This window comes from Salvelinus fontinalis, chromosome 2, assembly GCF_029448725.1.
Source record: "Salvelinus fontinalis isolate EN_2023a chromosome 2, ASM2944872v1, whole genome shotgun sequence".
NCBI classification, from domain to species: Eukaryota; Metazoa; Chordata; class Actinopteri; order Salmoniformes; family Salmonidae; genus Salvelinus; species Salvelinus fontinalis.
In genome coordinates, this window is record NC_074666.1 from 63339951 (window position 1) to 63366784 (window position 26834).

At 42.8% G+C, this 26834-nt stretch overlaps 1 protein-coding gene across 12 annotated transcripts in view; it reads right to left on the reverse strand.

The window, feature by feature from the left end:
* mapk8ip3 (mitogen-activated protein kinase 8 interacting protein 3) overlaps window positions 1-26834 on the reverse strand; it is a 92934-nt gene that overhangs the window by 49810 nt on the left and 16290 nt on the right. For 8 of the 12 annotated variants that reach the window (XM_055881554.1, XM_055881536.1, XM_055881526.1 and 5 more), the window contains exons 2-5: window positions 12829-12949; window positions 2634-2704; window positions 2377-2468; window positions 1719-1742 (exon numbers count right to left, since the gene is read on the reverse strand). In XM_055881554.1, coding sequence (XP_055737529.1) covers window positions 1719-1742; window positions 2377-2468; window positions 2634-2704; window positions 12829-12949 — 308 coding nt within the window. The remainder of the gene's footprint in view (window positions 1-1718; window positions 1743-2376; window positions 2469-2633; window positions 2705-12828; window positions 12950-26834) is intronic. The other 4 variants (XM_055881546.1, XM_055881572.1, XM_055881563.1 and 1 more) reach the window with 1 other exon arrangement.

A 26834-nucleotide genomic window follows, 5' to 3' on the forward strand; every position in this document is an offset into this window, starting at 1 on the left:
TATTCCGATAAAAACGTAATGATTCTGAATACTTTCCCAAGTCCTGACTTCGGCAGACAAGTTTAAAATTCTCGCTGAGGTTTCTAGCCACAAGCATAAACTAGCGAGCTGGGAAAGGCTCGTCAGGACGATTGCATGAACTAACTGAACCGAATCCATTCGTCTCCACTCAATTCAGCTGCGCACGACAGACAGACAGACACAGACAGACAGACAGACAGACAGACAGACAGACAGACAGACACAGACAGAGACAGACAGAGACAGACAGACAGACACAGACAGAGACAGACAGAGACAGACAGAGACAGACAGAGACAGACAGACAGACAGACAGACAGACAGACAGACAGACAGACCGACCATAAACAGTTGGTGATAGAGGATAAGGTAAAGGACAAAGACACGAACTCTGGGTCATTCCATATTGGGGGCAGGGCAACTTCTAGTCCAAGAAGGAGAGGCTGGTTGGTCAATGGAGCCAGGGCAGTGATCGTCAAGTCCTAGTCCTGGGAACCACAGTATCTGCAGACCTGAATTAACTAATCAACAAGCCCCCTAGTAGTTGAATCAGGTGTGTTAGTGCTGGGCTGGAGCAAACGCCTGTATACCCAGCATACCTGGGTTTTTAAATACCTGAAAAATAGTGCTGAGTGATTAACCACATTTTAGTTTTTTTGTTGTTATTACAAACAACTAATTGACCGGCGTCGTTTCAATTACTTGAATTCGAGTTATTATATATTTTTGTTGTTAACCCAATGTGCCATTTCTCTAGATAGAAATCAAATCATTGACGAGAGACATTAAGTCCAGAACTATATGGGATGCTGGGCTGAAGGGAGTTGTAGTTTTCATTAAGCAAATATTCAACCTAGCTCAGCTCAGAAACGTGGTAATTAACTACAATGGCCATAAATCATTGTGCCTGTTCTTTTCTGGTTCGCGATACATTTTTACGCCTGCTACGTTAGGTTAGATACACACAGACCGCATTCGCCACCGCATGAGAGAGAGGATAGTAGACAACACAATGACGAGAGTGAGGGATAGAGAGTTCGTGAAAGTATGCCTTATCTACTTTAAAGAACTAGTCAAATGATTTCGTCTGACAGTTCTGCAGCATACTTAGGCAGGCTAGCCTAGCTAAATAGGATGACTGAAGACAGTACAGTATGGTGAGAACAGAGATAACGTTAGATGGTTGTCTGGCTGGCTGCTACTGCCTGAACAGAGTTGAGACGAGATGCTGACTTTAAGGAATGAAAAAGGATAAAGTCGTCAAATAAAACTAAGTAATATACACAACTGAAATATTTTATTATTTTTAGCAATTCTCTATTTGTGGACCTGACAGAGACAATGGAATATTTCCAATGTTTTGGCAATTGAATGTTCACTATTTTGGCATCTCCATTAAAAAGCTATAATATTTTAATGTAAAAAATGAATAATCGAACTGAAACCGAACCGACTTCAAAAATCACTAAATCGCTCAGCACTACTGAAATAAATATCTGCGTTTGGTTCAGCTTGCCTGGCTTGATTAACCAATAGAAAAGTCCCAAAAAGACTGAGTGTTTAAAATAATTTTTCAAGTATTTGAACCTGGGTCCTATACTCAGAACCAAGACTGACAAACACTGAATGAGATTGGGATTGAGGGGACAGGGATGGGGGGGTAAGAGGCAAGGAGGTTTTTGGGGGTAGTGATTTACCTTTTCCTCCACACGTGGCGTTGACTGTGCAACACAGCAGCACGAGCACAGAGTGAGACAACGAGACAGACATATGGTGATTAGAGTGAAGCCAAACCATGATACAACAGGTCACAAGTGGTGTAGTGGAGGGTAAACACACATAAATGTTGCTTAGTGAAATATTTTATTTTGCACAAGCATTTACCCACCTTCTGCGGAAAAAGGGCATTGAAAGTATAGGGAGCGTTATTTTACTCACCACAAACAGCGATCATTTTTTACCAACCTGTTTTGTATACCACTACATCACTGGTCACAAAACAAGCTAACACAGGCTAACACACAGCAGCACAACAGAAGGCATTACACACAGCACAACACAACTACAGCACACTAAACACAGAACACTAAACCCAAGCACAACAAACCACATACCATTACCTCAGCATAGTTGTTACTACTAGCTATGCCAGGATCAATTTCTATACTCTTCCCCCTGCACACACGCACCCACCCACACACACTTTCCAGAAAGGTCACAACTAACTATATTATTTTATATCTATGTTGTTGTATGAACTGTATTGTTTTGTCTGTATGCTGCTCAATGGATTTCCTCACTGGGGGATAATAACGTTTTCTGAAGATTTTTTTTTTTTTAAAGTCAGCCACTCACGTTCGTCCACTGCCTGGCCCTTCTGACTGGCTGTTGTTCCCTGCCTGTTGCATCTTGGACCTCTCAATATGCTCCACGTATGTTTGAATCATCTGACAGGAAGAGAGAGGATGAATGAGGAAGATGGACGTAATTCCATTGACTTGGTTCTATTGTACCAGGCAAACTACATCAAGATACAAACCTAGCAGCTAGTATGGAGTCAGATACTAAACTCTCCCATGCACGCACACGCACACACACACGGCTGTTACTACCTCTGTGTGTCGCTGGTGCAAAGCGTTGTACTCCTTCTTCATGTCTGACTCACGCTCCTCCAGACGCGTGACTGAAACCCAGAAAAACAGAATCAGAGTCAACCAGCCTCCCATTGCAACAGCACTGTGGGTTATACACGTCGGGCTGGTTTCCTGGACACAGATCTTGGACAAAAACCTGTTCAAATGAGATTATCCATTGAAAATGTCTATTAGTCCAGGACTTGCTGGACATGGCTCCATATTGGACAGTGGATAGTGTGATGGTGCTCTCCATTTAAAGCTGGTCTGCTTTGAAACACTAAATGGTGGCAGGCCCGTTTCCTCATTGATTGAATATGTGAGTCTGTTTGCTGTCAGAGGCACTAAAACCCTATTAAGCCATATTGACCACAGAAGACAGAACATGCACTGGCTCATCCGGACACGGTGGGTTAAGTGTAAAAGAAGCTATACTGTGTCCTTGAATACTACATGCAAAACTCTTCACGGTGCAAAACCAATGTGTGCTAGTAGGCTATGTGTAGTCCTCCACAGTGTAGGTAGACAATAGTGCACAGTCACTATGTGCTGGGCTATGCACTTTGTGCTTGGCTGTCAATAGTGCACCGTCACATTGTGCTAGTTATGAGTAATGCAGACTCACAGTGTGTGTGGTGGTTCTGAGTAGGGAAGTCTCACAGTGTGCTAGTTCTGAGTTGTGCACACTTACAGTATGCTGGTTTTGAGAAGTACACACTCACTCTGGTCAAAGTAGTTCTAGCTCTGAGTAATAGTACACAGTATTTTAGTACTGAGGTACTATTCACTCTGGTCAGAGTAGTTCAAGTTATTATAGTTCTATACTCACTCTGGTCAGAGTAGTTCTAGTTATTAAAGACTGATGAGCAACAGAAAAACACATGCAGAATCGATGTGTTGTCTTATGTAAACAAAGTCTGATCCATCGCACTGCTGGGCATAACTGTCTCGCTGTATATGCCATTAGATACAGCGCAATCACCTGCAGCTGTTTATCCCATGTAGTGGGCAAATGGCATTGTCGAAATCAAATTGTCAGAGTACTTCTAGTTAATAAGTCTATACTCACTCTTGTTGAAGTAATGTTTTTAATTCTTTTTTTTTTATTAGGGGGTGGATCAGCTTTAATATTGCGGATAGATTGTTGCTTCCATCAATGTAATTGTCTGCATAATTTACAATCCCCCATATATTTTTGGGGTAACTATATACAGTTGAAGTCAGAAGTTTACATACACCTTAGCCAAATACATTTAAACTCAGTGTTTCACAACTCCTGACATTTAATTCTAGTACAAATTCCCTGTCTTAGGTCAGTTAGGATCACCACTTAATTTTAAGAATGTGAAATGTCGGAATAATAGTAGAGAGAATGATTTATTTCAGCTTTCATGACATTCCCAGTGGGTCAGAAGTTTACATACACTCAATTAGTATTTGGTAGCATTGCCTTTAAATTGTTTAACTTGGGGCAAACATTTCGGGTAGCCTTCCACACGCTTCCCACAATAAGTTGGGTGAATGTTGGCCCATTCCTCCTGACAAAGCTTGGTGTAAGCTTTACTGCATTGTCGGAACTAGAAGCACAAGCATTTCGCTACACTCGCATTAACATCTGCTAACCATGTGTATGTGACAAATAAAATTTGTTTTGATTTGTACATACACACACATTACCGTTCAAACGTTTGGGTCACTTAAAAATGTCCTTGTTTTTTAAAGAAAAAACATTAAAATAACATTAAAATGGATGGGGCCATGTATCGTGAGATTTTGAGTGAAAACCTCCTTCCATCAGCAAGGGCATTGAAGATGAAACGTGGCTGGGTCTTTAAGCATGACAATGATCCCAAACACACCACCCGGGCAACGAAGGAGTGGCTTTGTAAGAAGCATTTCAAGGTCCTGGAGTGGCCTAGCCAGTCTCCAGATCTCAACCCCATAGAAAATCTTTGGAGGGAGTTGAAAGTCCGTTTTGCCCAGCAACAGCGCCAAAACATCACTGCTCTAGAGGAGATCTGCATGGAGGAATGGGCCAAAATACCAGCAACAGTGTGTGAAAACCTTGTGAAGACTTACAGAAAACGTTTGACCTCTGTCATTGCCAACAAAGGGTATATAACAAAGTATTGAGATAAACTTTTGTTATTGACCAAATACTTATTTTCCACCATAATTTGCAAATAAATTCATTAAAAATCCTACAATGTGATTTTCTGGATTTTTTTCCCTCATTTTGTCTGTCATAGTTGAAGTGTACCTATGATGAAAATTACAGGCCTCTCTCATCTTTTTAAGTGGGAGAACTTGCACAATTGGTGGCTGACTAAATACTTTTTTGCCCTACTGTATATAGTATAAACATTCATACATACATATATATATATATACACATACACACTTTAAAAAATATATATACTGCTCCTGCAACGTCCTCTACTGCTCATCCTGTGTCTCCTTGACCTGCCACCACTCCCCCAGTACTCACTCCCTCTCCCTCTGTGTGTGTGTGTGTGTGATTGTGTGGGTGGAGACAGGTGTGCTAGAGTCAGAGCAGATCCCCACCAGCTGCAACCTCTTCCATAATCGAGACCTCTACAAATACTCAGCCCTGCCACTTCCACGCTGCCAGATCGTAATCTCTGCTCAGTCAGTCTATGGTTTTAGCCATTTGTTACTATTCAGGACCTGTTATGCCAGTTTTCCTTGCCTGACGCTGTTTTTCTCTCCGCTACAGTTCTGCCCGCTCTGATTCTGGTCCCTGTCTTCAGTCCCATGTCTCGTCATCCTACTACTCTGTCCTGGATTCCACACTCTACTACTCCCTTGGATTCCCCTCCGGAACTGCTTACCCTGTCCCAACCCCTCTCGCTCCAGCCTTAGCCTCCGCACCTGGTTTCCTGCAACCCACCCAAGCTTCCTCTGGCTTGCACTCCATCTCCCCCCTGTGTTGCAATAAAATACTTTGGTTACTTCATCCCAGTTTCCTCGTCTGAGTCTGCTCTTGGGTTTCCCTGTTCCACTCCACGTAACAGTACGATCTGGCCAAGAGATGAACCCAGCAGACTCTGCTACTCTCCACCAAACTCTCGCTGGCCAAGGCGTCCTGTTCGAGCAACATGACCAAGCCCTGAAAACCCCTTGATGAGCTCCAGAAGGGCTTTCACGGAGCCTGTCTGACCTACAGGGCCGAACCTTCGCCCAGAGCTCACAACCAGTCCCAAGTCCTTATTCTCCGTCCCGGGAGCCATTTGTTCCAACTCCCGAGCGCTACGATGGCAACCTCAGAGCTTGCAGAGCCTTTTTAGTACAATGTTCACTAGTATTTGAGCAACAGCCCTACTCTTATGCTCGCGAACGAGCCAAGATTTCCTTCCTGATTGGCTGCCTCCGTGGAACAGCGCTTTCCTGGGCCACAGCGGTGTGGGAGAGACCGTCCCCATCTGCTTCTTCTACTCCAGATTCACGGAGGAGATGAGGAAAGTCTTTGACCTCCCGGTCTGTGGTAAGGATGCCGCTAAACGACTTCTGTCCCTCCGTCAAGGCCCCTATAGTGTTGCTGAGATGGCATGTGAGTTTCGTACCCTCGCCGCTGAGAGCGGCTGGAATGAGGAGGCCCTTCAGGGAGCATTCCGGAACGCGCTCACTGAGACCTTCAAGGACGAGTTGGTGTCCAGGGATGAGCTTGATGAACTCATCTCTCTCGCTATCCGCATCGACAACCGTCTCCATGAGCGTCGGCGGGTAGGGTTGCATGTCCCATAACATCTGCTTCAGTGCCTTGTCCTCATTCTCCGACGGCATCCCATCCCCAGGCTCGACCCAGATCCTGAATCCATGCAGCTCGGGCGGGCCCGTCTCTCTCCAGAGGAGAGGCATCGGCGCTAGAAGCTGCCTATACTGTGGCCAGTTTGGTCACTTTTTCGCCACTTGTTCCCTGCGTCCAGCAAAAGAGGGGGCTTGGCAGTAGTGGGGGATATACTGTTGAGCCAAATCGCCTGCCCATCTTCCCCCAGACCCCTGCTTGAAGGCAACCTTGTGTGGCAGAGCCTTTTCCCCTGTCTGCTCTTATCGATTCGGGCGCCGACGGGAGCATCCTGGACCGAGGTGTTGTTACCCAATTGGGCCTGAACACTATCCCACTCGTTCCACCCCTCGGCTAACGCTCTCAACGGACAGCTCTTCGCCGTGTCTGTGAGAGAACCGTCCCTGTCACCCTGCATCTCTCTGGAAACCACCAGGAAAAGATCAGTTTCCACATAATCGACTGCCCTTACTTCCCCCTGGTTCTTGGCCATCCATGGTTAAAGCTACACAACCCACAGATTGACTGGACCGCCGAAAAGGTAACCACTTGGAGTTCATTTTGTCACTCAAATTGTCTAGATTCTGCCCTTGCCCCTGCCTTGTCTGTGCCCCAGTCCATTCCAGAACCTCCGGGCCTGTAATCAGTTACTCCAGAGTCACGACCTAGCTCCTGTGTTCAGCAAGCACCAGGCCTCATCGGCCATACGACTGTCCCATTGACCTCCAGCCTGGAGCTCCTCTTCCCAGTAGCAGGTTATTTAACCTCTCTCGCCCCGAGCAAGAAGCTATGGAGAAGTACATCCAGGATTCTCTGGCTGCAGGACTTATCAAGCCATCTTCCTCTCCGGTGGGTGCTGGGTTTTTCTTTGTGAAGAAGGATGGGTCACTGAGACTTCCGTGGGCTGATTAATATCACAGTAAAGAACAAGTACCCCGTGCTACTCATCAGCTCTGCTTTTTCCCCCCCTCCATGGTGCCACGGTGTTTACCAAACTCGACCTCCGGAATGCCTACCACCTTGTCCGCATAAGAGGGGGACAAGTGGAAGACTGCGTTCAACACACCACTGGGTCACTGAGTATTTGGTCATGCCTTTTGGTCTTACTAACGCCCCTGCTGTTTTCCAGAACCTAGTCAATGATGTGATGACGGCTGTGATTGGATGCTCCATTTTTGTCTATTTAGATGACATCCTGATTTTAAAAAATATATAATAATTTTTACAAGGACCCTGAGGCTCACCAGCAACCCGTTTTTCAACGGCTGTTAGAGAATAAGCTTTTTGTTAAAACTGAAAAATGTGAGTTCCATGCTGTCAGTGTCCTTCCTGGGTTATAATATTGCACAGAGACAGCTACGTATGGACCCCACCAAGGTCATGGCAGTCACAGTGGCCTGCGCCCTCCAACCTGAAGCAGCTACAGCGTTTCCTGGAGTTTGCACATTTTTACAGACGTTTCATCCTCAACTACAGCCATCTGACATCAAGTCTCACCAACTCCACTCCATTCCACTGGACTCCTGAAGCAGTCCTTACTCAGCCCGACCCCAGAACTCCAGGTCATTGTGGAGGTGGACGCCACTGACACCGGGGTAGGTGCTGTTCTGTCTCAAAGTTCCCCCTCTGATCAGAAGGTCCACCCATGTGCATTATTTATCCGTAAGCTCTCACCTGCAGAGAGGATTTTTGACATTGGGAAACCGGGAACTCCTGGCAGTTAAGCTGGCTCTGGAGGAATGGCGTCACTGGCTGGAGGGCTCTGTAACCCCATCATCGCGTGGACTGACCATAAAAACCTGTCCTACATCCAGACGTCTAAACTCCTGGCAAACCAGATGGGCCTTGTTCTTCGGTAGATTCAATTTCACACTCACTTATCGCCCGGTTCGAAGAATACCAAGCCTGATGCCAGTTCACCACCGACAACACGGGTACCGAGCCAGAAGCCATCCACCTGCATCGTTGCCCGCCGTCACCTGGGAGATCAAGTCCCGTATCCGCCAGGCTCAGCAGAACCAGCCTGACCCGGGTAACGGTACTAGTAATGCTCTATTTGTTCCAGATTGTGTTCGTTCTGTTCTTCAGTGGGGCCGTTCTAGCCACCTCACTTGTCACCCTGGTATGAACCATACCCTCGCCATCCTGCGTCAGCGCTTTTGGTGGCCCACCATGGAGAGGGATGTCCGGGAGTTTCTCAGCCTCTTCGGTTTGTGACCGGAACAAAACCTCCACTAAACCCACTTCCGGGCTGCTCCGCCCTCTTCCCATACCCAGTCGTCCCTGGTCACACATAGCTCTGGACTTCGTCCCTGGCCTTCCCCCATCTAATGGTAACTCAGTCATCCTCACCATTATTGACAGGTTTTCCAAAATGGCTCACTTCATTCCCCTCTCCAAGCTCCCGTCCTCCAGGGAGACTGCGGACCTGTTCGTATCCCATGTGTTTTTTTTTCCGTATCTCACAATTTTCTTTGACCAATTTTGGTCTAATGCAGGGCCGACAGACAAGTTCCTTACTTTTTCCCTCTTCCATTTTTGGGTAGAGCAGATTTTCATATGTCTGTGTTAGATGCATGTGTGACATAACTCCACCAGTCGTATTTATATCGTTTACAAAGAATATACCTTTAACTTTTATCAATATGTATATTTGAGTTTAACCACAATACTTGAATTATTTGTTCTGTCTTTTCAGGTGGATTAAACTGAAATTGCAACCAACTTTCTATGGCTTGTTTAAAAGATAACATTTGAGATTATTTTGTTTTCAAATAACCTAAAGTGAGCGGTTGTAATCTGAATAAAGGGAAAAAGGCCATTCTGGAACATGGGGTGAGACACTCTTACTAATATACTAGAGAAGCATTTTGGATTTAAGTATAACTTTATGACTGATGCCTCTAGTGAGAGGTCTAATGCTTTAATATTTAATTTCTGCTCTCCGAATTCATATTCATTATATAAATAGGCCCTTTAAATTTTGCCTGGCTTGCCATTTCAAATAAAATTGAATGTTTTTTGCTCATATAATTTAAAAAGCAGGTCACTAGGTGTAGGCAAAACCATAAGCAAATAGGTAAACTGTGATATGACTAAAGTTAAATCAGGGTGATTTTTCCACAAATAGACCGGTATTTTCCTTTTCATTGTAGCAAGATCTTATCTATTTTTGCTAACTTTCTATTAAAATGTATTGGAGTGAGATTTCTTTCTTTCAGGATATGTATACCGAGAATGTCCACATCCCCATCAGATGTGTTTTTTGGTAAACTACACGTTAATGTAAAAGTATAATTTTTTAGTGATCCAATATGTAATATAGTACACTTATCATAATTTGGTTTTAATCCAGAAAGGTTAGAAAAAGTATCTAGATCCTTTATGAGGCCGTGGAGGGATTCTTATTGTGTATTTAAAAGAAAACATGAATCAGTGTACATGTGCAATGACATCTTTGTTCTTAAGCCATGGATTTCTAATTCCATAATATTATTGTTGGATCTAATTTTAACAGCTAACATTTCGATGGCAATAATAAATAGATATGCCGATAGTGGACAACCTTGTTTTACTCCTCGACAGTTTAAAACTTTCTGAGATGTAGCCATTATTTACCATTTTACACCTAGGGTTACTATACATAACTTTAACCCATTATATAAGAGATTCTCAAATTGAAATATTCCAGGCATTTTTATATAAACCCCAATCGTACTTTATCAAAAGCCTTTTCGTACACGGTCGCCAGGCGTACGGTATTTCCTCCGACACATTGGTGTGGCTGGCTTCCGGGTTAAGCAGGCATTGCGTCAAGAAGCAGAGGTCGTGTTTCGGAGGATGCATGGCTCTCGACCTTCGCCTCTCCCGAGTCCGTACGGGAGTTGCAGCGATGAGACAAGACTGTAACTACCAATTGGATACCATGGGAAAAAGGGGTAAAAGTAAAAATAATAATTATATCTGTACTGTTAGTCCTTCAATTTCAATTTATGGACTCTTTTAGGCACATACAATAAGGGGATCTGCTGTACCTATGTTATGTCGGAAAAAGTCAGTTATAAATTATTCTGTCCTAGTTAAAAACAACATTTACATTTAAGTCATTTAGCAGACGCTCTTATCCAGAGCGACTTACAAATTGGAAAGTTCATACATATTCATCCTGGTCCCCCCGTGGGAATTGAACCCACAACCCTGGCGTTGCAAGCGCCATGCTCTACCAACTGAGCCACACGGGACAAGGTACATATAGGTATTTAAAACCGTATTATAATCTCCCACCATAATAATAGAGTCTAGTGTTGCTTGTAGAGTTGATCAATTCTTATATATATATGCAAAGAAGCTGGGAACATCATTATTTGGACCATATAGGTTAATAAGTCATATCTGTTTATGGCCCAATAACTTATTTAAAATCATCCATCTACCTTGAGGATCTGTTTGGACAATTTGCACATTTGGATCAAAATTACTGTTAATTAATATCATCACCCCTATTGAATTTCTTTGCCCATGGGAGAAATATATTTCACTTCCCCAGTCCTTTTTCCACAAAACTTAATCTAAAATTGTTGAATGAGTTTCCTGTAAACAATAGATATTATATTCCTTCTCTTTTAGGCAGGTAAATACTGATCGTCTTTTCTTATTATCTGCTAAGCCATTACAATTATAACTGGCTATACTTATTTCACCAATTACAATAATGAGACACAAGTTTAAATTCTATTTATCATATAATATGTGTTTAAACATACCATTAAAAAGTAACATGATGATTGAGTGTCTGTATAGCTGTACCATGATATTTGCACTGCTACTAAGTAAACCTCCAATTGGTCCCCACTATTCCACCTGCTAAAACCCCTCCTCATCCCGAGTTGGGTTGTCATCCCAGTGACCGGCAGATCACCCTCGACCCCCCGGATCCCATGGCCCTGGAGAGACCGGGACCATCCTTCGAAAGAGCACACAGTGCCACCCACAGAACAGAAGCAGATCAACCGCCAAAAGAATTTTCATTGCCCTCACCTCGATTTGTATTATATATAGCTATTAAAAAATATATTTCTGTATATATCTGTTTATCTTAATTTCCATAATTAGCTATTCATATTTGTAGTAATTCTCGTTATTAAGTCTATACTCGCTCTGGTCAGAGTAGTTGCAGATATTATAGTTGTATACGCATTCTGGTCGGAGTAGTTCTACGTAGTTATTAATAGTCTATACTCAAACTGGCCGGCGTAGTTCTATTTATTACAGTTCTATAGTCACTCTAGTCAGCGTCGTTCTAGTTATTATAGTTCTATACCCACTCTGATCAAAGTACTTCTGGTTATTATAATTTTATACTCACTCTAGTCAGAGTAGTCCTAGTTATTAAGTCTAAGGGTGTTTTCACAAATAGTCCTCTTTAAAATAACCGATCTCAGTCCTCTAGGGAACTCTGAGGTAAAAGAAAGCAAAAGAACTCAGTTCTCTTTGTATTCACACTGCCCGTTACTTCGGATGAGGACTCAACTCTTTTTTTTCTTCCAGTTCACTTCACCTATTTTGTGGTTAGTCTTCTTTGCATTCACATTGCTACACTTCGAAAGGAACCAAGATCTTTTTCCAACATTTACTGAATGCACTCTGGGTTTTTGCAAAGTGCAGGACAAGCCATTCCATCAGAACGTGTTATCATACAGATATTTATATATACTTATATTTTGGAAGCTAATAGATTCCATTTAGTTAAAAGATGAGACATAATAATTATAATTACTATTAACAAATATTATTAGGAACAGAATAAATAGCAGAAGAATAACTGCAGATTAAATAATGCTGTAATTTGAAATTGTACACCCAATATAGTCTACTCCCCTTTAAGAGCTAGAATTGATTTTGTACCCCATGTTGTGATTCTCACCAAATATATTGTTGTCATCTCACACTATTCAAACCGCACAAGCGAATAAACAGGTTAGAATCTCTCTTTATAGATCAGATATTGCAAACTAATAATATTTTTCTGCAAACCGGCAGATAATCATCCTCTCTCTTTTGTGGCACCAATGTGAGGGGTTATGGGGGGGGAAACGGTGTTGTAGTATTCTAGTATGTGGTGCGGGAATAATAACAAGCAAAACTGGGTAGCTTTGTGTTGTACATTGCCCTAAAAAAGTGTTTGGTTCACTTCTGGGTCCCTTTTGAGGGTTCTGAGTTCCTTTGGAGTGTTCACACTGGACAAAAAATGAAGCGAGCCACACTGAGTTCACGAAAATTGTCAGAAAGCTACCAAGTGTGAAAACATCCTAATGCTCACTCTGGTCAGAGTAGTTTTATTTCTGAGCAGTAACAGTATTTTATACTCACTCTGGTCAGAATAGTTCTTGGTCTTGAGCTCCAGCTGTTTCCTCTGCAGTTCCAGGCTCTCCACATGAGTCTGCAGGTCCTTCTTCTCCCCCTCCAACGCATCCTCAAACTCTATGAATTTCTGTGAGAGAAAACAACCATACACAGTCAGTCAAAACCATCCTCAAACGCTATGGGCCGGTTTCCCGGACACAGAATAAGCCTAGTCCTGAACTAAAAAGATGACTCAGTTGAGAATCTCCATTGAAAATATTTTTTAGTTCAGGACTAGGTTTACTCTGTGTCCAGGAAACCGGCCCTATACATTTTTATGGGAGAGGACATCCACACAGATTAATGTATCCTCAAACTCTATGAATTTCTGTGGGATAAAACAACCAATAATTAATTCAGGAAGTGAATTGAAATTGCAAATCAAGAATGGAAAAATCTCCATCAAAAATAAAATAGATAGGAAATACAGCACACTCGGAAAGTATTCAGACCCCTTGACTTTTTTCAAATGTTGTTACGTTACAGACTTATTCTATAATTCCTCAATCTACACACAATAATGACAAAGCGAAAGCAGGTTTTTAGAAAGGTTAGCAAATGTATTAAAAATTTAAAACAGAAATACCTTACATAAATATTCAGACCCTTTGCTATGAGACTCGAAATTGAGCTCATGTGCATCCTGTTTCAATTGATAATCCTTGAGATGTTTCTACAATTTGAATGGAGTCCACCTGTGGAAAATTAAATTGATTGGACATGATTTGGAAAGGCACATGCCTGTCTATATAAGGTCCCACTTGACAGTTCTTGTCAGAGCAAAAACCAAGCCATGAGGTCGAAGGAATTGTCCTTAGAGCTCCGAGACAGGATTGTGTCGAGGCACAGATATGGGGAAGGGTACCAAAACATTTCTGCAGCATTCAAGGTCCCCAAGAACACAGTGGCCTCTATCATTATTAAATGGAAGAAGTTTGGAACCATGGAAGAAGTTTGGAACCTCCCTGACCAAGACCATAGGGTCTTGGTCAGGGAGGTAAACAAGAACCCGATGGTCACTTTGACAGAGCTCCAGAGTTCCTCTGTGGAGATCTGAGAACCTTCCAGAAGGACAACCATATCTGCAGCACTCCATCAATCAGGCCTTTATGGTAGACTGGCCAGAAAGAAGCCACTCCTCAGTAAAAGGCACATGACAGCCCACTTGGAGTTTGCCAAAAGGCACCTAAAGGACTCTCAGACCATGACATCAGATTCTCTGGTCTGATGAAACCAAGATTGAACACTTTGGCCTGAATGCCAAGCGTCACGTCTGAAGGAATCCTGGCATCATCCTTACGGTGAAGAATTATGGTGGCAGCATCATGCTGTGGAGATGTTTTTCATCGGCAGAGACTGGGAGACTAGTCAGGATTAAGGGAAAGATGAAGGAAGCAGGATTAAGGGAAAGATGAAGGAAGCAAAGTACAGAGAGATCCTTGATGAAAACTTGCTCCAGAGCGCTCAGGACCTCAGACTGGGGCAAAGGTTCACCTTCCAACAGGACAACGACCCTAAGCACACAGCCAAGACAACACAGGATTGGCTTCGGGGAAAATCTCTGAATGTCCTTGAGTGGCCCAGCCAGAGCCCGGACTTGAACCCGATCGAACATCTCTGGAGAGACCTGAAAATAGCTGTGCAGCGACGTTCCAGTTCCAACCTGACAGAACTTGAGAGGATCTGCAGAGAAAAATGGGAGAAACTCTTCAAATACAGGTGTACCAAGCTTGTAGCGTCCTACCCAAGAAGACTCGAGGCTGTAATTGCTGCCAAAGGTGCTTCAACAAAGTATTGAGTAAAGGGTCTGAATACCTATGCAAATGGGATATTTTTGTTTTTTATTTGTAATAAATGTGCAAACATTTCAAAAACCTGTTTTTGCTTTGTCATTATGGGGTATTATGTGTATATTGATGAAAAAATAACTATTTATTCAATTTTAGAATAAGGCCGTAGCGTAACAAAATGTGGAAAAAGTCAAGGGGTCTGAATACCTTTCGAATGCACTGTAAATAGGAAAAACTAAATAATTTTCAACCCTATCGTATGCAACATAACAATGTATCAATTACATGAATGCACGGTGTGTGGTAAATGGCTCACGTTGTAAAATATATTATATTTATACACTCTGAGAAAAAGGGGTTCCAAAAGGGTTCTTCTACAGCTGTCCTCATGTGAGAACCATTTGAAGAACCATTTTGGGTTCCAGATAGGACCCTATATGAAAAGGGTTCTACATGGAACCCAAAAGGGTTCTTCAAATGGTTCGCCCATGGGGATAGCAGTAGAAGACCCCTTGTAGATTCTAATATAGATAAAAACCTTTTTTTAAGAGTGTATAACATAGCATATTATTCCCAAGCTATACAGCAAATGCTCTGGCAAACAAACAGAAACCAAACAGACACCATCCAACCTGGAACTGAGTGAGTAATGCTTAGTCTGAAGCTATTTTTACTTTCAAAAGCCAAGAAAAATACATTACACTGATATATTTTACTTTATAAGAACTGAATGCTAAGGCTACCAAGCTATCTAGGACAAAGGGATACAACTTCAATTAGCACTGACGTGTGAAGCGAGAGGTGTTGAAGCCTTTGAGCCCAACAAATGGCAGGCTACCCCACCCAAATCCAGAAGCCTTGAAGCCCCCTCCTGCTGTTCAGAGTCCATCCACTGGCATTTTCTACGAGAAATCTGCCTCCAGAAATAAAAGCTTCTCCCAAGTGGGTGTGACACCTACGCCCGTTGTCTGCTGCACTGCTGCTTGGATTCCACCTGGCGATCTGTTCACCGTCTGCCCTGGTTGTCTCCCCCTGTCTGGTACAGGTACCCCACCATACTCCCCCTCTCTCCAGAGCTTTCGTTTGCCTCCAGCACACAGGCACTGTTGGGGCAAGTGACTCTGATCTTACAAAGGCGAGCCCCAAGTCGTTATATATATTTTTTTTTCTTGTGCATTTTGCTATTTGCCTCATGACTCCTGCATGCTTTGTTGACTACGAACTTCCTTTACCCAACTGTGGGACAGACTATGTTTGTTCAGGGAAAACGGTTAAAGACCTGGAGAATAAACCCTCCTCCTCACAGCTGCCCATGTCCCTTAAAGTTGATGATGTGGTTGTTACTGACAAGAAGCACATGGCTAGGCTCTTGTATCACCACTTCATTAAGTCAGGATTCCTATTTGACTCAGCCATGCCTCCTTGCCCGTCCAACATTTCCTCATCTCCCACCCCTTCTAATGCGACTATCCCCGATGATTCTCCCTCTTTTGCCCCTGCCCCGCTACAAAGTTTCTCCCTGCAGGCAGTCACTGAGTCTGAGATGCTAAAGGAGCTTCTGAAACTTGACCCCCAAAAGACATCTGGGTCAGATGGTTTAGACCCTTTCTTCGCCAAGCCTATCTCTGACCTTTTTAACCTGTCTCTCCTTTCTAGGGAGGTTCCCATTGCTTGGAAGGCAGCCACGGTCCGTCCTTTATTTAAAGGGGGAGATCAAGCTGATCCTAACTGTTACAGGCCTATTTCTATTTTGCCCTGTTTATCAAAAGTGTTGGGAAAACTTGTGTATAATCAACTGACTGGCTTTCTTGATGTCTATAGTTTTCACTATGGTGTGCAATCTGATTTCCACTCAGGTTATGGATGTGTCACTGCAACCTTAAAGGTCCTCAATGATGTCACCATTGCCCTTGATTCTAAGCAATGTTGTGCTGCTATTTTTATTGACTTGGCCAAAGCTTTTGATACGGTAGACCATTCCATTCTTGTGTGCCGGCTAAGGAATATTGGTGGCTCTGAGGGGTCTTTGGCCTGGTTTGCTAACTACCTCTCTCAAAGAGTGCAGTGTATAAAGTCAGAAAATCTGCTGTCTCAGCCACTGCCTGGCACCAAGGGAGTACCCCAAGGCTCAATCCTAGGACCCACACTCTTCTCAATTTACATCAACAACATAGCTCAAGCAGTAGGAATCTCTCTAATCCATGTATATGCAGATGATACAGTCTTATACTCAGCTGGTCCCTCCCCGGATGTTGTGTTAAATGCTCTACAACAAAGCTTTATTAGTGTCCAACAAGCTTTCTCTACCCTTTACCTTGCTCTGAACACCTCCAAAACAAAGGTCATGTGGTTTGGTAAGAAGAATGCACCTCTCCCCACAGGTGTGATTACTAACTCTGAGCATTTAGAGCTTGAGGTAGTCACCTCATACAAGTACTTGGGAGTAGGATTGCACATTTTGATGAATATTCAGAGGTAGAAACTTTCCGTGGGAATTAACGGGAATATATGCAAATTAATATTAACACCATTTAAATGTAAATGTTTTTTGCATTGGATATATTTACCATATCATATAGAAACAGAAACAAACTTTTTACCTTATCATAAGTAGACATAACTGCAAATGATTAAATCCTTCCATTAGAAAAATAAATAAATTAGTTATGAACTGAACTTTAATTAAATGAGTTGGCTCTTCACATGGGATGATTTCACTGAACAACAAAAGAAAGGGAATATTGAATGATCCATCTCATCTCCCAAAATCGTTTTCAAAATACATCTGTAAAATGATAGCCTAGAAACTAAAGATTTGGTTGTCTTCCTCTCAGGCTTACATGCCTTCTCCCTGGACCTATGTCCACCTCTAGAACAACGTCTCTTCACTGTCACTTTCCAACCTAGTTGAGGATGGCTCGTTGTCAGGCTCAAAAAGCCTCAAATTTGCCCGGATGGCCACCAATTTTTTAACCCTTGTATTGGTCAGCCTGTTGCGTGCTTTGGTGTGTGTGTTCCCAAACAAGGACCAGTTGCGCTTTGAGGCGGCTGATGTTGGTGGGATTTGGAGGATGATGGAGGAAACAGGAGAAAGAGCCTCAGATCCACAAAGTCCCTTCCACCAGGTGGCTGATGAGATATGTTGGCACGACTGCCATATTGCATCTCTATCCCAAAGCCCTTGCTTGGAAGTGTACTAGACTGCCAAGAACCTTGACCTCATCCAGGCCAAGGTGGCGAGACACGGTAGTGATGGCACCATAGGCCTTGTTGATCTCTGCACCAGACAGAATGCCAGCCTACCAGCCTACTTGTGGTCCAACATGTACGCTGTGGCGTGTATGGGCTTCAGGCAGAAGTCTTTACGATTTTTGATGTATTTCAGAACTGCAGTTTCCTCTGCTTGGAGCAACAGTGAAGTGGGCATGGCAGTACGGATTTAATCTCTTACATCTGAAAGCAGAGTCTGAACATCCGACAGGGTGGCATTGTCTCCCTCAATCCGTGCCATGGCTACTGCTATAGGTTTCAGGAGTTTCAGGTTGCTTACCACTCTCTCCCAAAATACATCCTCCAGGAGGATACTCTTGATGGGGCTGTCCATATCGGCAGACTGTGATATGGACATTTATTGGAGAGACTCCTGCCCCTCCACGAGACTGTCAAACATGAAGACAACACCACCCAAACGGGTGTCGCTGGGCAGCTTCAATGTGGTACTGTTATTCTTCTCACTTTGCTTGGTGAGGTAGATTGCTGTTATAACTTGATGACCCTTCACATACCTAACCATTTATTTGGCTCTCTTGTAGAGTGTATCCATTGTTTTCAGTGCCATGATGTCCTTGAGGAGCAGATTCAATGCATAAGCAGCACAGCCAATGGGTGTGATGTGAGGGTAGGACTCCTCCACTTTAGACCAAGCAGCCTTCATGTTCGCAGCATTGTCTGTCACCAGTACAAATACCTTCTGTGGTCCAAGGTCAGTGATGACTGCCTTCAGCTCATCTGCAATGTAGAGACCAGTGTGTCTGTTGTCCCTTGTGTCTGTGCTTTTGTAGAATACTGGTTGAGGGGTGGAGATGATGTAGTTAATTATTCCTTGCACAGGAACATTCGACCACCCATCAGAGATGATTGCAATACAGTCTGCTTTCTATGATTTGCTTGACCTTCACTTGAACTCTGTTGAACTCTGCATCCAGCAAATTAGTAGATAAAGCATGTCTGGTTGGATGGGTGTATGCTGGGCGAAGAACATTCATAAATCTCTTCCAATACACATTGCCTGTGAGCATCAGAGGTGAACCAGTTGCATACACAGCTCGAGCAAGACATTCATCAGCATTTCTCTGACTATGTTCCTCCATTGAGTCAAAAAAACTTCTGATTCCAGGAGGACCATGAGCTGTTGCTATCGATAAGGTGTCTGATTCATCATTTTCACCTCGAATCTAAGTAGAGGGACTTTTATCAGAGGTTGCTTGTTGTGAGCACTGAAGGAACTGTATGCACATGGCCAGACGAGTCTGCATCTTTGTTGCATTCTTCACATATGATTTGGCACAGTATTTGCAAATGTACACAGCTTTTCCTTCTACATTAGCTGCAGTGAAATGTCTCCACAAATCAGATTTTTAAAAAACAAATACAATTCCATGTACAGATAAATAGTTAAGGAGTTAGATTAAACAACTCCTTTGTAAGATAAATGTTTTAAAATGAAACATGTATGGAAACAGGTGAATTAACACTCCTCAGTTAGCAGGCTCAAGCAAGCTAAAACCCACATGGTAGCAAAAACTAACTAGCAGAAATTGTTAACAAGTTAGAAATGATTTAAACACACTTTGCTGTAGGCTACTATTTACTAGTTAACAAAAAACATGTATGTCATACAAAATATATTCACACCACCCAGTATTGCAATCAAAACCTACCGGAAAGCATGTAGTCCTTGACTCAGACAGTGTGTGCTCAATAGCATCTCATTAGTGTGCAAGATCTTGAGAATCATCTGTACACGTGATGGAAGAATGCACTTCACATGTGATGGAAAAATGTACTGTGCATGCAGAGGGTTGCAATTCCATTGAATTGGGGATAGTTAAACCAAAATATGCCACAAACCTAGAATTGCCTTATGTGTATCCCACAAAAAAGGTTCAATGTTATAAGCTAACTTTGATGAATTTAAGCAAAATTCCCGGGTTTAACTTCCTATTAAAATATCCAACCTTTTGCAACCCTACTTGGAAGTATGGCTAGACGTTACACTGTCCTTCTCTCAGCACATATAAAAGCTGCAGGCTAAAGTTAAATCTAGACTTGGTTTCCTCTATCGTAATCGCTCCCCTTTCACCCCACCTGCCAAACTAACCCTGATTCAGATGACCATCCTACCCATGCTAGATGACGAAGACACAATTTATAGAACGGCAGGTAAGGGGGCTCTCGAGAGGCTAGATGTTCTTTACCATTCGGCCAACAGATTTTCCACCAATGCTCCTTATAGGACACATTACTGCACTCTATACTCTTCTGTAAATTGGTCATCTCTGTATACCCGTCGCAAGACCCACTGGTTGATGCTTATTTATAAAACCCTCTTAGGCCTCACTCCCCCCTATCTGAGACATCTACTGCAGCCCTCATCCTCCACATACAACACCCGTTCTGCCAGTCACATTCTGTTAAAGGTTCCCAAAGCACACCCATCCCTGGGGTCGCTCGTCTTTTCAGTTCGCTGCAGCTAGCGACTGGAACGAGCTGCAACAATCACTCAAACTAGACAGTTTCATATCCATCTCTTCATTCAAAGACTCAATCATAGACACTCTTACTGACAGTTGTGACTGCTTTGTGTGATGTATTGTTGTCTCTACCTTGCACTTTGTGCTGTTGTCTGTGCCCAATAATGTTTGTACCATGTTTTGTTCTGCTACCATGCTGTGTTGTCATGTGTTGCTGCCTTGCTATGTTGTTGTCTTAGGTCTCTCTTTATGTAGTGTTGTCTCTCTTGTCATGATGTGTGTTTTGTCCTATATTTCTATTTTATATAAATACAATTATCCCAGCCTCTGTCCCCGCAGGAGGCCTTTTGCCTTTTGGTAGGCTGTCATTGTAAATAAGTATTTGTTCTTAACTCACTTGCCTAGTTAAATAAAGGTTAAATAAATTAAATAAATATTACACAGTATGAAATGTCTCTCATAAAATAGCAATGCCAGCAACAAGGACTCAGTTTAATTTTTCAATGCTGCTGTCTGCTTCTGTCATGGTCAGGGATATAACCTTCACCTATTGCTGAAGCTAGAGGATTATGGGTCAAATGAACTGCTAGTATTGTTTTGGATTGGGTGAGTCACAGAGAAAGATGCGTCAAGAACATCTACCCTGTCATCTCCAATCACAAAAACCAGGGTCATGTTCAGTAGGGCGGAAAACGTAAAAACATTCATGCTGCTGTTTTGCCTGTGGCTATGGAACCCTGACTTGTTCACCGGATGTGCCTCTCTCTCTCTCTCTCTCTCTATCTCTCTCTCTAAAAGCCAACTGACATTTATTCCTGAGGTGCTGACCCCTTGCACCCACTGTGATTATTATTTGACCCTGCTGGTCATCTATGAACATCTTAAAGAACGATCGGGCCTTATTTGTCATGTACTCTTATAATCTCCACCCGGCAGAGCCAGAAGAGGACTGGCCACCCCTCAGAGCCTAGTTCCTTTCTAGGTTTCTTCCTAGGTTCCTGCCTGTCTAGAGAGTTCTTCCTAGCCACCGTGCTTCTACATCGGCATTGCTTGCTCTTTGGGGTTTTAGGCTGGGTTTCTGTATAAGCAGTTTGTGACATCTGCTGATGTAAAAAGGGCTTTATAAATAAATGTGAATTAAATGTGATTTAGAAACATGAAAATTAGCATTATTTATGTGTATTAGCATATCTCCTCCATTTCAAAGCGTTTTGTCCCATGTCGTGCCAACTGAACCAGACCCTGCTCTCCGCTCTCTCTATACAGAAAGCAGAAAACGAACAGAAACTAACACAGCTGCCTGGCCTGCCAGCCTTCCTTCCAATGGCTCTCTCTGCAGTCTGCAGGGTTTTATAAAGCCTTGCACAATGGGCCGGCCGGGCTGCAGTCTTACGACTGTAATCCCCTGACTGCAGCGAGGCCCTGCTTGCTGCTAGAGATATCCTCTACCATCGCCTGGCTGACCTCAAATAACAGGATCCGGGAACATGGGGAGGCAAACCTGCCAAAGTTAGGGACGGGGACATATGTCCATTTGCTCACCCAGTATGCCCCTAAAAATGCTCCTGTTATTAGTCTATGGCACCCCTATTCATAGAGCCTGTCCATTGCCATTTTTCTACAAATGCCCGGCATTGCCTTCTGACCTCAACAAATAGACAACCCCACCCCATCTCACCTCCATACAGCTCATCTCCCTATTCCCTACATAGTGCTCTACTTTTGACCGGGGCCCATGGTGCACTATAGGGAACCGGGAACATGGGTCCCATTTGGAACACAACTCCATTCTCACCAGTTGACCAAAGCAAGGCAACATCATGAGAAAACAATAGCATCATGCTGCAGTCTGGCTTCACACACACACACACACCCTGCCTTGCCACAATATACTATTACACCCCGGGCAACTGTCCTGCTGACCCTCCTGCCCTTCAAATGACCTCCCCAGGATACTGCTTGCCCCTGTGCACCCCTCCTCCCCAGCCAGACCCAGCAACCCAGCCAGCTCTCAGCAGCATCCACAGTAGGGGGTGGTCTGGTGAGCAGATAGATAGCCTAGCGCTAGATGCAGCCAAAACAATAACAGGCCCTCTTATTGATCAAAATAAATGAATTGAAGCGCGGCGCAGTGGGATGGTGCATTTATATTCTGATACTACATACTGTATTTCAATCAATAAATCAAATTGTATATTGTTCTTTCAAAACAACATTGGTCAAAGTGCTTTATAGCATATAGCATATTGGGATCAACATGTTGAGGTCTCAAACTATCAGGAATCAAACAATAAACATTCATGGTCCTTTGAACATATTTATCTACATTTCAGCATTAGAGTGACTGTGGTTGTCAATTACACTCCTTTGTGGATACAATGGAGACTCAGGGAGGAATCATAGAACATGTTGTTGCCTTTATTTATCAGTGGGTCAATCTAAAATCTGTGTCGAAAATGGTACCCTATCCTCTATATAGTGCACTAGGTTTGACTACCTATGGGCCCTGGTCAAAACTAGTGCACTATAAAGGGAATAGGGCGCCATTTGGTAAACACTCCCAAAGGAAACACATGGCACAGGGAGGAGATTCCGCCAGGGTGTGGGCTGTTGTTGTTTTCTCTCTAGACTTGGGAAGATGTTCCCTCTCTCTCTGTATCTCTCTCCATCTCTGTCTCTCATTCTTTCACTCTGTCTGCCTCTTTCTCTCTCTCTGGTAAGATGTTCTCTCTCTCCCCCCCTTTGTATTTCTCAATCTTGGTCTTGTTCTTTCGCTCTGTCTACCTTTCTCTCTCTAACTCCCTCTCTGTTTCTCCTCTCTATCCCTGTTTTATGGCTTGTATTCCTGCTCATATTACATCTGTCACTCTCATCCTCTCTTCTCCTCTGTATCGCTCTCTCTCCATTCCCTCTTGCTCTATCCTCTAACTCTCTCTCATCCCCTCTCTAACTCTCTCTCTCTCGTCCTCTCTCCTCTGTATTGCCCCCTCTCTTTTCAATCTCTCGCTCTCTGTCATTAGCACAAAATCAGGTTACAGAGCCAATCTCCCTCGGTGTACAATTGATTTCCCATAATGCACCGTGCCCCATCCCCCCACAACGCACCACGCCACTGTCTCAGGCAGTGCCTTAAACCAATCCCTGGGTCGCATCTAAAACATTTATGTTTGAAATAGCATCTGTGCACTCGTATGTTCGCTGCGGTATTCAAAGTTCTAATCCACCACAGCAAATATAGTGTGTTATGGTCTCAATGAAAATGGAGCTCTGTTCTGAAGGTTATAACTGTGACCTCAACTCTTACCCTTATAACATTGTACAGGTAATGTGATTATTACTGTTACTTTCGTGTATAGTACACTATTCTGCAGTTCATCATGAAGTCTCTAATTCATATAAGACAGTTATAAAACAGTACGAGTTACTCCAAAGGACTTTCACTATATCTTTACAGGTTGTCATTATCATTATTCATGTTGGTTGTAGCAAGCACTATTTCATCCAACTACTTATCATATTTTCTGACCGGCACACTTACTAATTCTTACACATGCTATTTTTGTGTCACTTGCTTCCAAAAGCATATAAACAAATCCTCTTTACACTTTCATGATAATCTATTTCAAATGTATGCATTTAATCATGTTCTCTTCTCTCAAATGTAGCAAACAACGAGACAGAGAAAACCACAGTGTCCCAATTGACACCATATTCCCTATATAGCCACATGGGCCCTAGTAAAAAGTAGCGCACTAGGCTGAGAATAGGGTGCTATTTGGGACCTTACAATATGACTGTACACACATCTGTGACTAAGCATCATGTGGCATTGGACCTTTATTTTGGGTAAAACCCTGCACAGCTGTCTACTTATACTGTACTAGAATGTGTCTAGGATAACACCAGCAAAAGTCATCAAAATTGTTAAAAGGTTTTAAAAACAATTCTTATAAAACAGTTGGACGATGGATGAAGATACTCCAAACTTTCTGAATTTATAGCACATAAAACATTTTACTGGAATAGACAAATAACAAATGGAGTTCAGGAATTTTGGTGGGAATTCAGGTATTAAATGTATTGTCAAATGTCACTTTTTTTCTTAGAATGCACTCATTTATAAATGGTCTAATGGTATCAGGTATTTATTTCATTTTGTGTTAAAATAAATAAAATGATATGCGCCTCATTTCCATAAATGTACATACAGTGCCTTCGGAAAGTATTCAGACCCCTTGACTTTATCCACATTTTGTTTCAGCATTATTCTGAAATGTATTAAATAAATAAACAATCCTCTGCAGTCTACACACAACACGCCATAATGACAAAGCAAAAACAGTTTTTTATAAATGTTTGCAAATGTATAAAAATAAAGAAATACCTTATTTACATAAGTAGTCAGACCTTTTGCTATGAGACTTAATATTGAGCTCATGTGCATACTGTTTCAATTGATAATCCTTTAGATGTTTCTACAACTTGATTGGAGTCCACATGTGGTAAATTCAATTGATTAAACATGATTTGGAAAGGCACATGCCTGTCTATATAAGAGCCCACAGTTGAGAGTGCATGTCAGAGCAAAAACCAAGCCATGAGGTCGAAGGAATTGTCCGTAGAGCTCCGAGACAGGATTGTGTCGAGGCACAGATCTGGGGAAGGGTACCAAAAAATGTCTGCAGCATTGAAGGTCCCCAAGAACACAGTGGCCTCCATAATTCTTAAAAGGAAGAAGTTTGGAACCACCAAGTCTCTTCTTGGCCAAACTGAGCAATCGGGGTAGAAAGGTCTTGGTCAGGGAGGTGAACAAGAATCCAATGGTCACTCTGACAGAGCTCTAGAGTTCCTCTGTGGAGATGAGAGAACCTTCCAGAAGAACAACCATCTCTGCAGCACTCCACCAATCAGGCCTTTATGGTCGAATGACCAGACTTAAGCTACTCCTCAGTAAAAGGCACATGACATCCCGCTTGGAGTTTGCCAAAAGGCACCTAAAGACTCTCAGACCATGAGAAACAAGATTATCTGGTCTGATGAAACCAAGATTTAACTCTTTGAATGCCAAGCATCACGTCTGGAGGAAACCAGACACCATTCCTACGGTGAAGCAGGGTGGTGGCAGCATCATGCTGTGGGGAGGTTTTTCAGCGGCAGAGACTGGGAGACTAGTCAGGATTGAGGCAAAGATGAATGGAGCAAAGTACAGAGAGATCCTTGATGAAAACCAGCTCCAGAGCGCTCAGGACCTCAGACTGGGGGCGAAGGTTCACCTTCCAACAGGACAACAACCCTAAGCATACAGCCAAGACAACACAGGAGTGGCTTCACGACAAGTCTCTGAATGTCATTGAGCGGCCCAGCCGGCGCCTGGACTTGAACCTGATTGAACATCTCTGGAGAGACCTGAAAATAGCTGTGCAGCAACGCTTTCCATCCAACCTGATAGAGCTCGAGAGGATCAGCAGAGAAGAATGGGAGAAACTCCCCAAATACAGATGTGCCGAGCTTGTAGCGTTATACCCAAGAAGACTTGAGGCTGTAATCGCTGTCAAAGGTGCTTCAACAAAGTGCTGAGTAAAGGGTTTGAATACTTATGTAAATGTGATATCAGTTTTTTTATTTGTAAAAAATTTGCAAAAATGTCTAAAAAACAGTTTTTGCTTTGTCATTATGGGGTATTGTGTGTCGATTGATGAGAGATAAAAACTATTTTATTCATTTTTGAATAAGGCTGTAACCTAACAACATGTGGAAAAAGTAAAATGGTTTGAAAACTTTCCGAACACTCTGTATATGAGTACATTAACATAAAGGGGTGGACTGCAACCACCAAAACCTTGCTCTACCTAGGTCTACCTGCACGTATAGCGCAAAATTGTACGTGGCGTCACGTCATGTTATATAGGTATGCACGTCAGCTTTGACATCGGTTTTGCACATCGGCATTAAACTAGACATCGGCCAATACCGATGTTGGCATTTTTAGCTAATTTCGGCCATGTTCACCAATATATTGTGCATCCCTAATACATATACATTGTTTGCAAGATCAGACATAATATCCCTATAATCCGAGTCTTAATTTTCGGAAGTTGCTATGGTTTGAGCGCATCTAATTTGTAAACATTTAAACTGTATTAAATTACTTTTACTTTTTTCAATTCCACCAAGAATTAACACCAATCAAAATCTTTCTTCTCTTTCTTGTGATGTAAGTGTTAAATCCCAGATGAAGCTTTAGCATTTTTAAAGATGTAACGGAAAGTCAATGTGTTCCATTGAGCCCATTTCAGCCATTACCGGGTTGTGTTCGACAAGTCATTACAAACATTTCCGCGGTTGTAAAGGGGAAAACGACATGCACGAGCAGGAGTAGGAGAGTCGCAGGATTAAAATGAAAGCAATCAATCCAGCGATATTTAAGTGA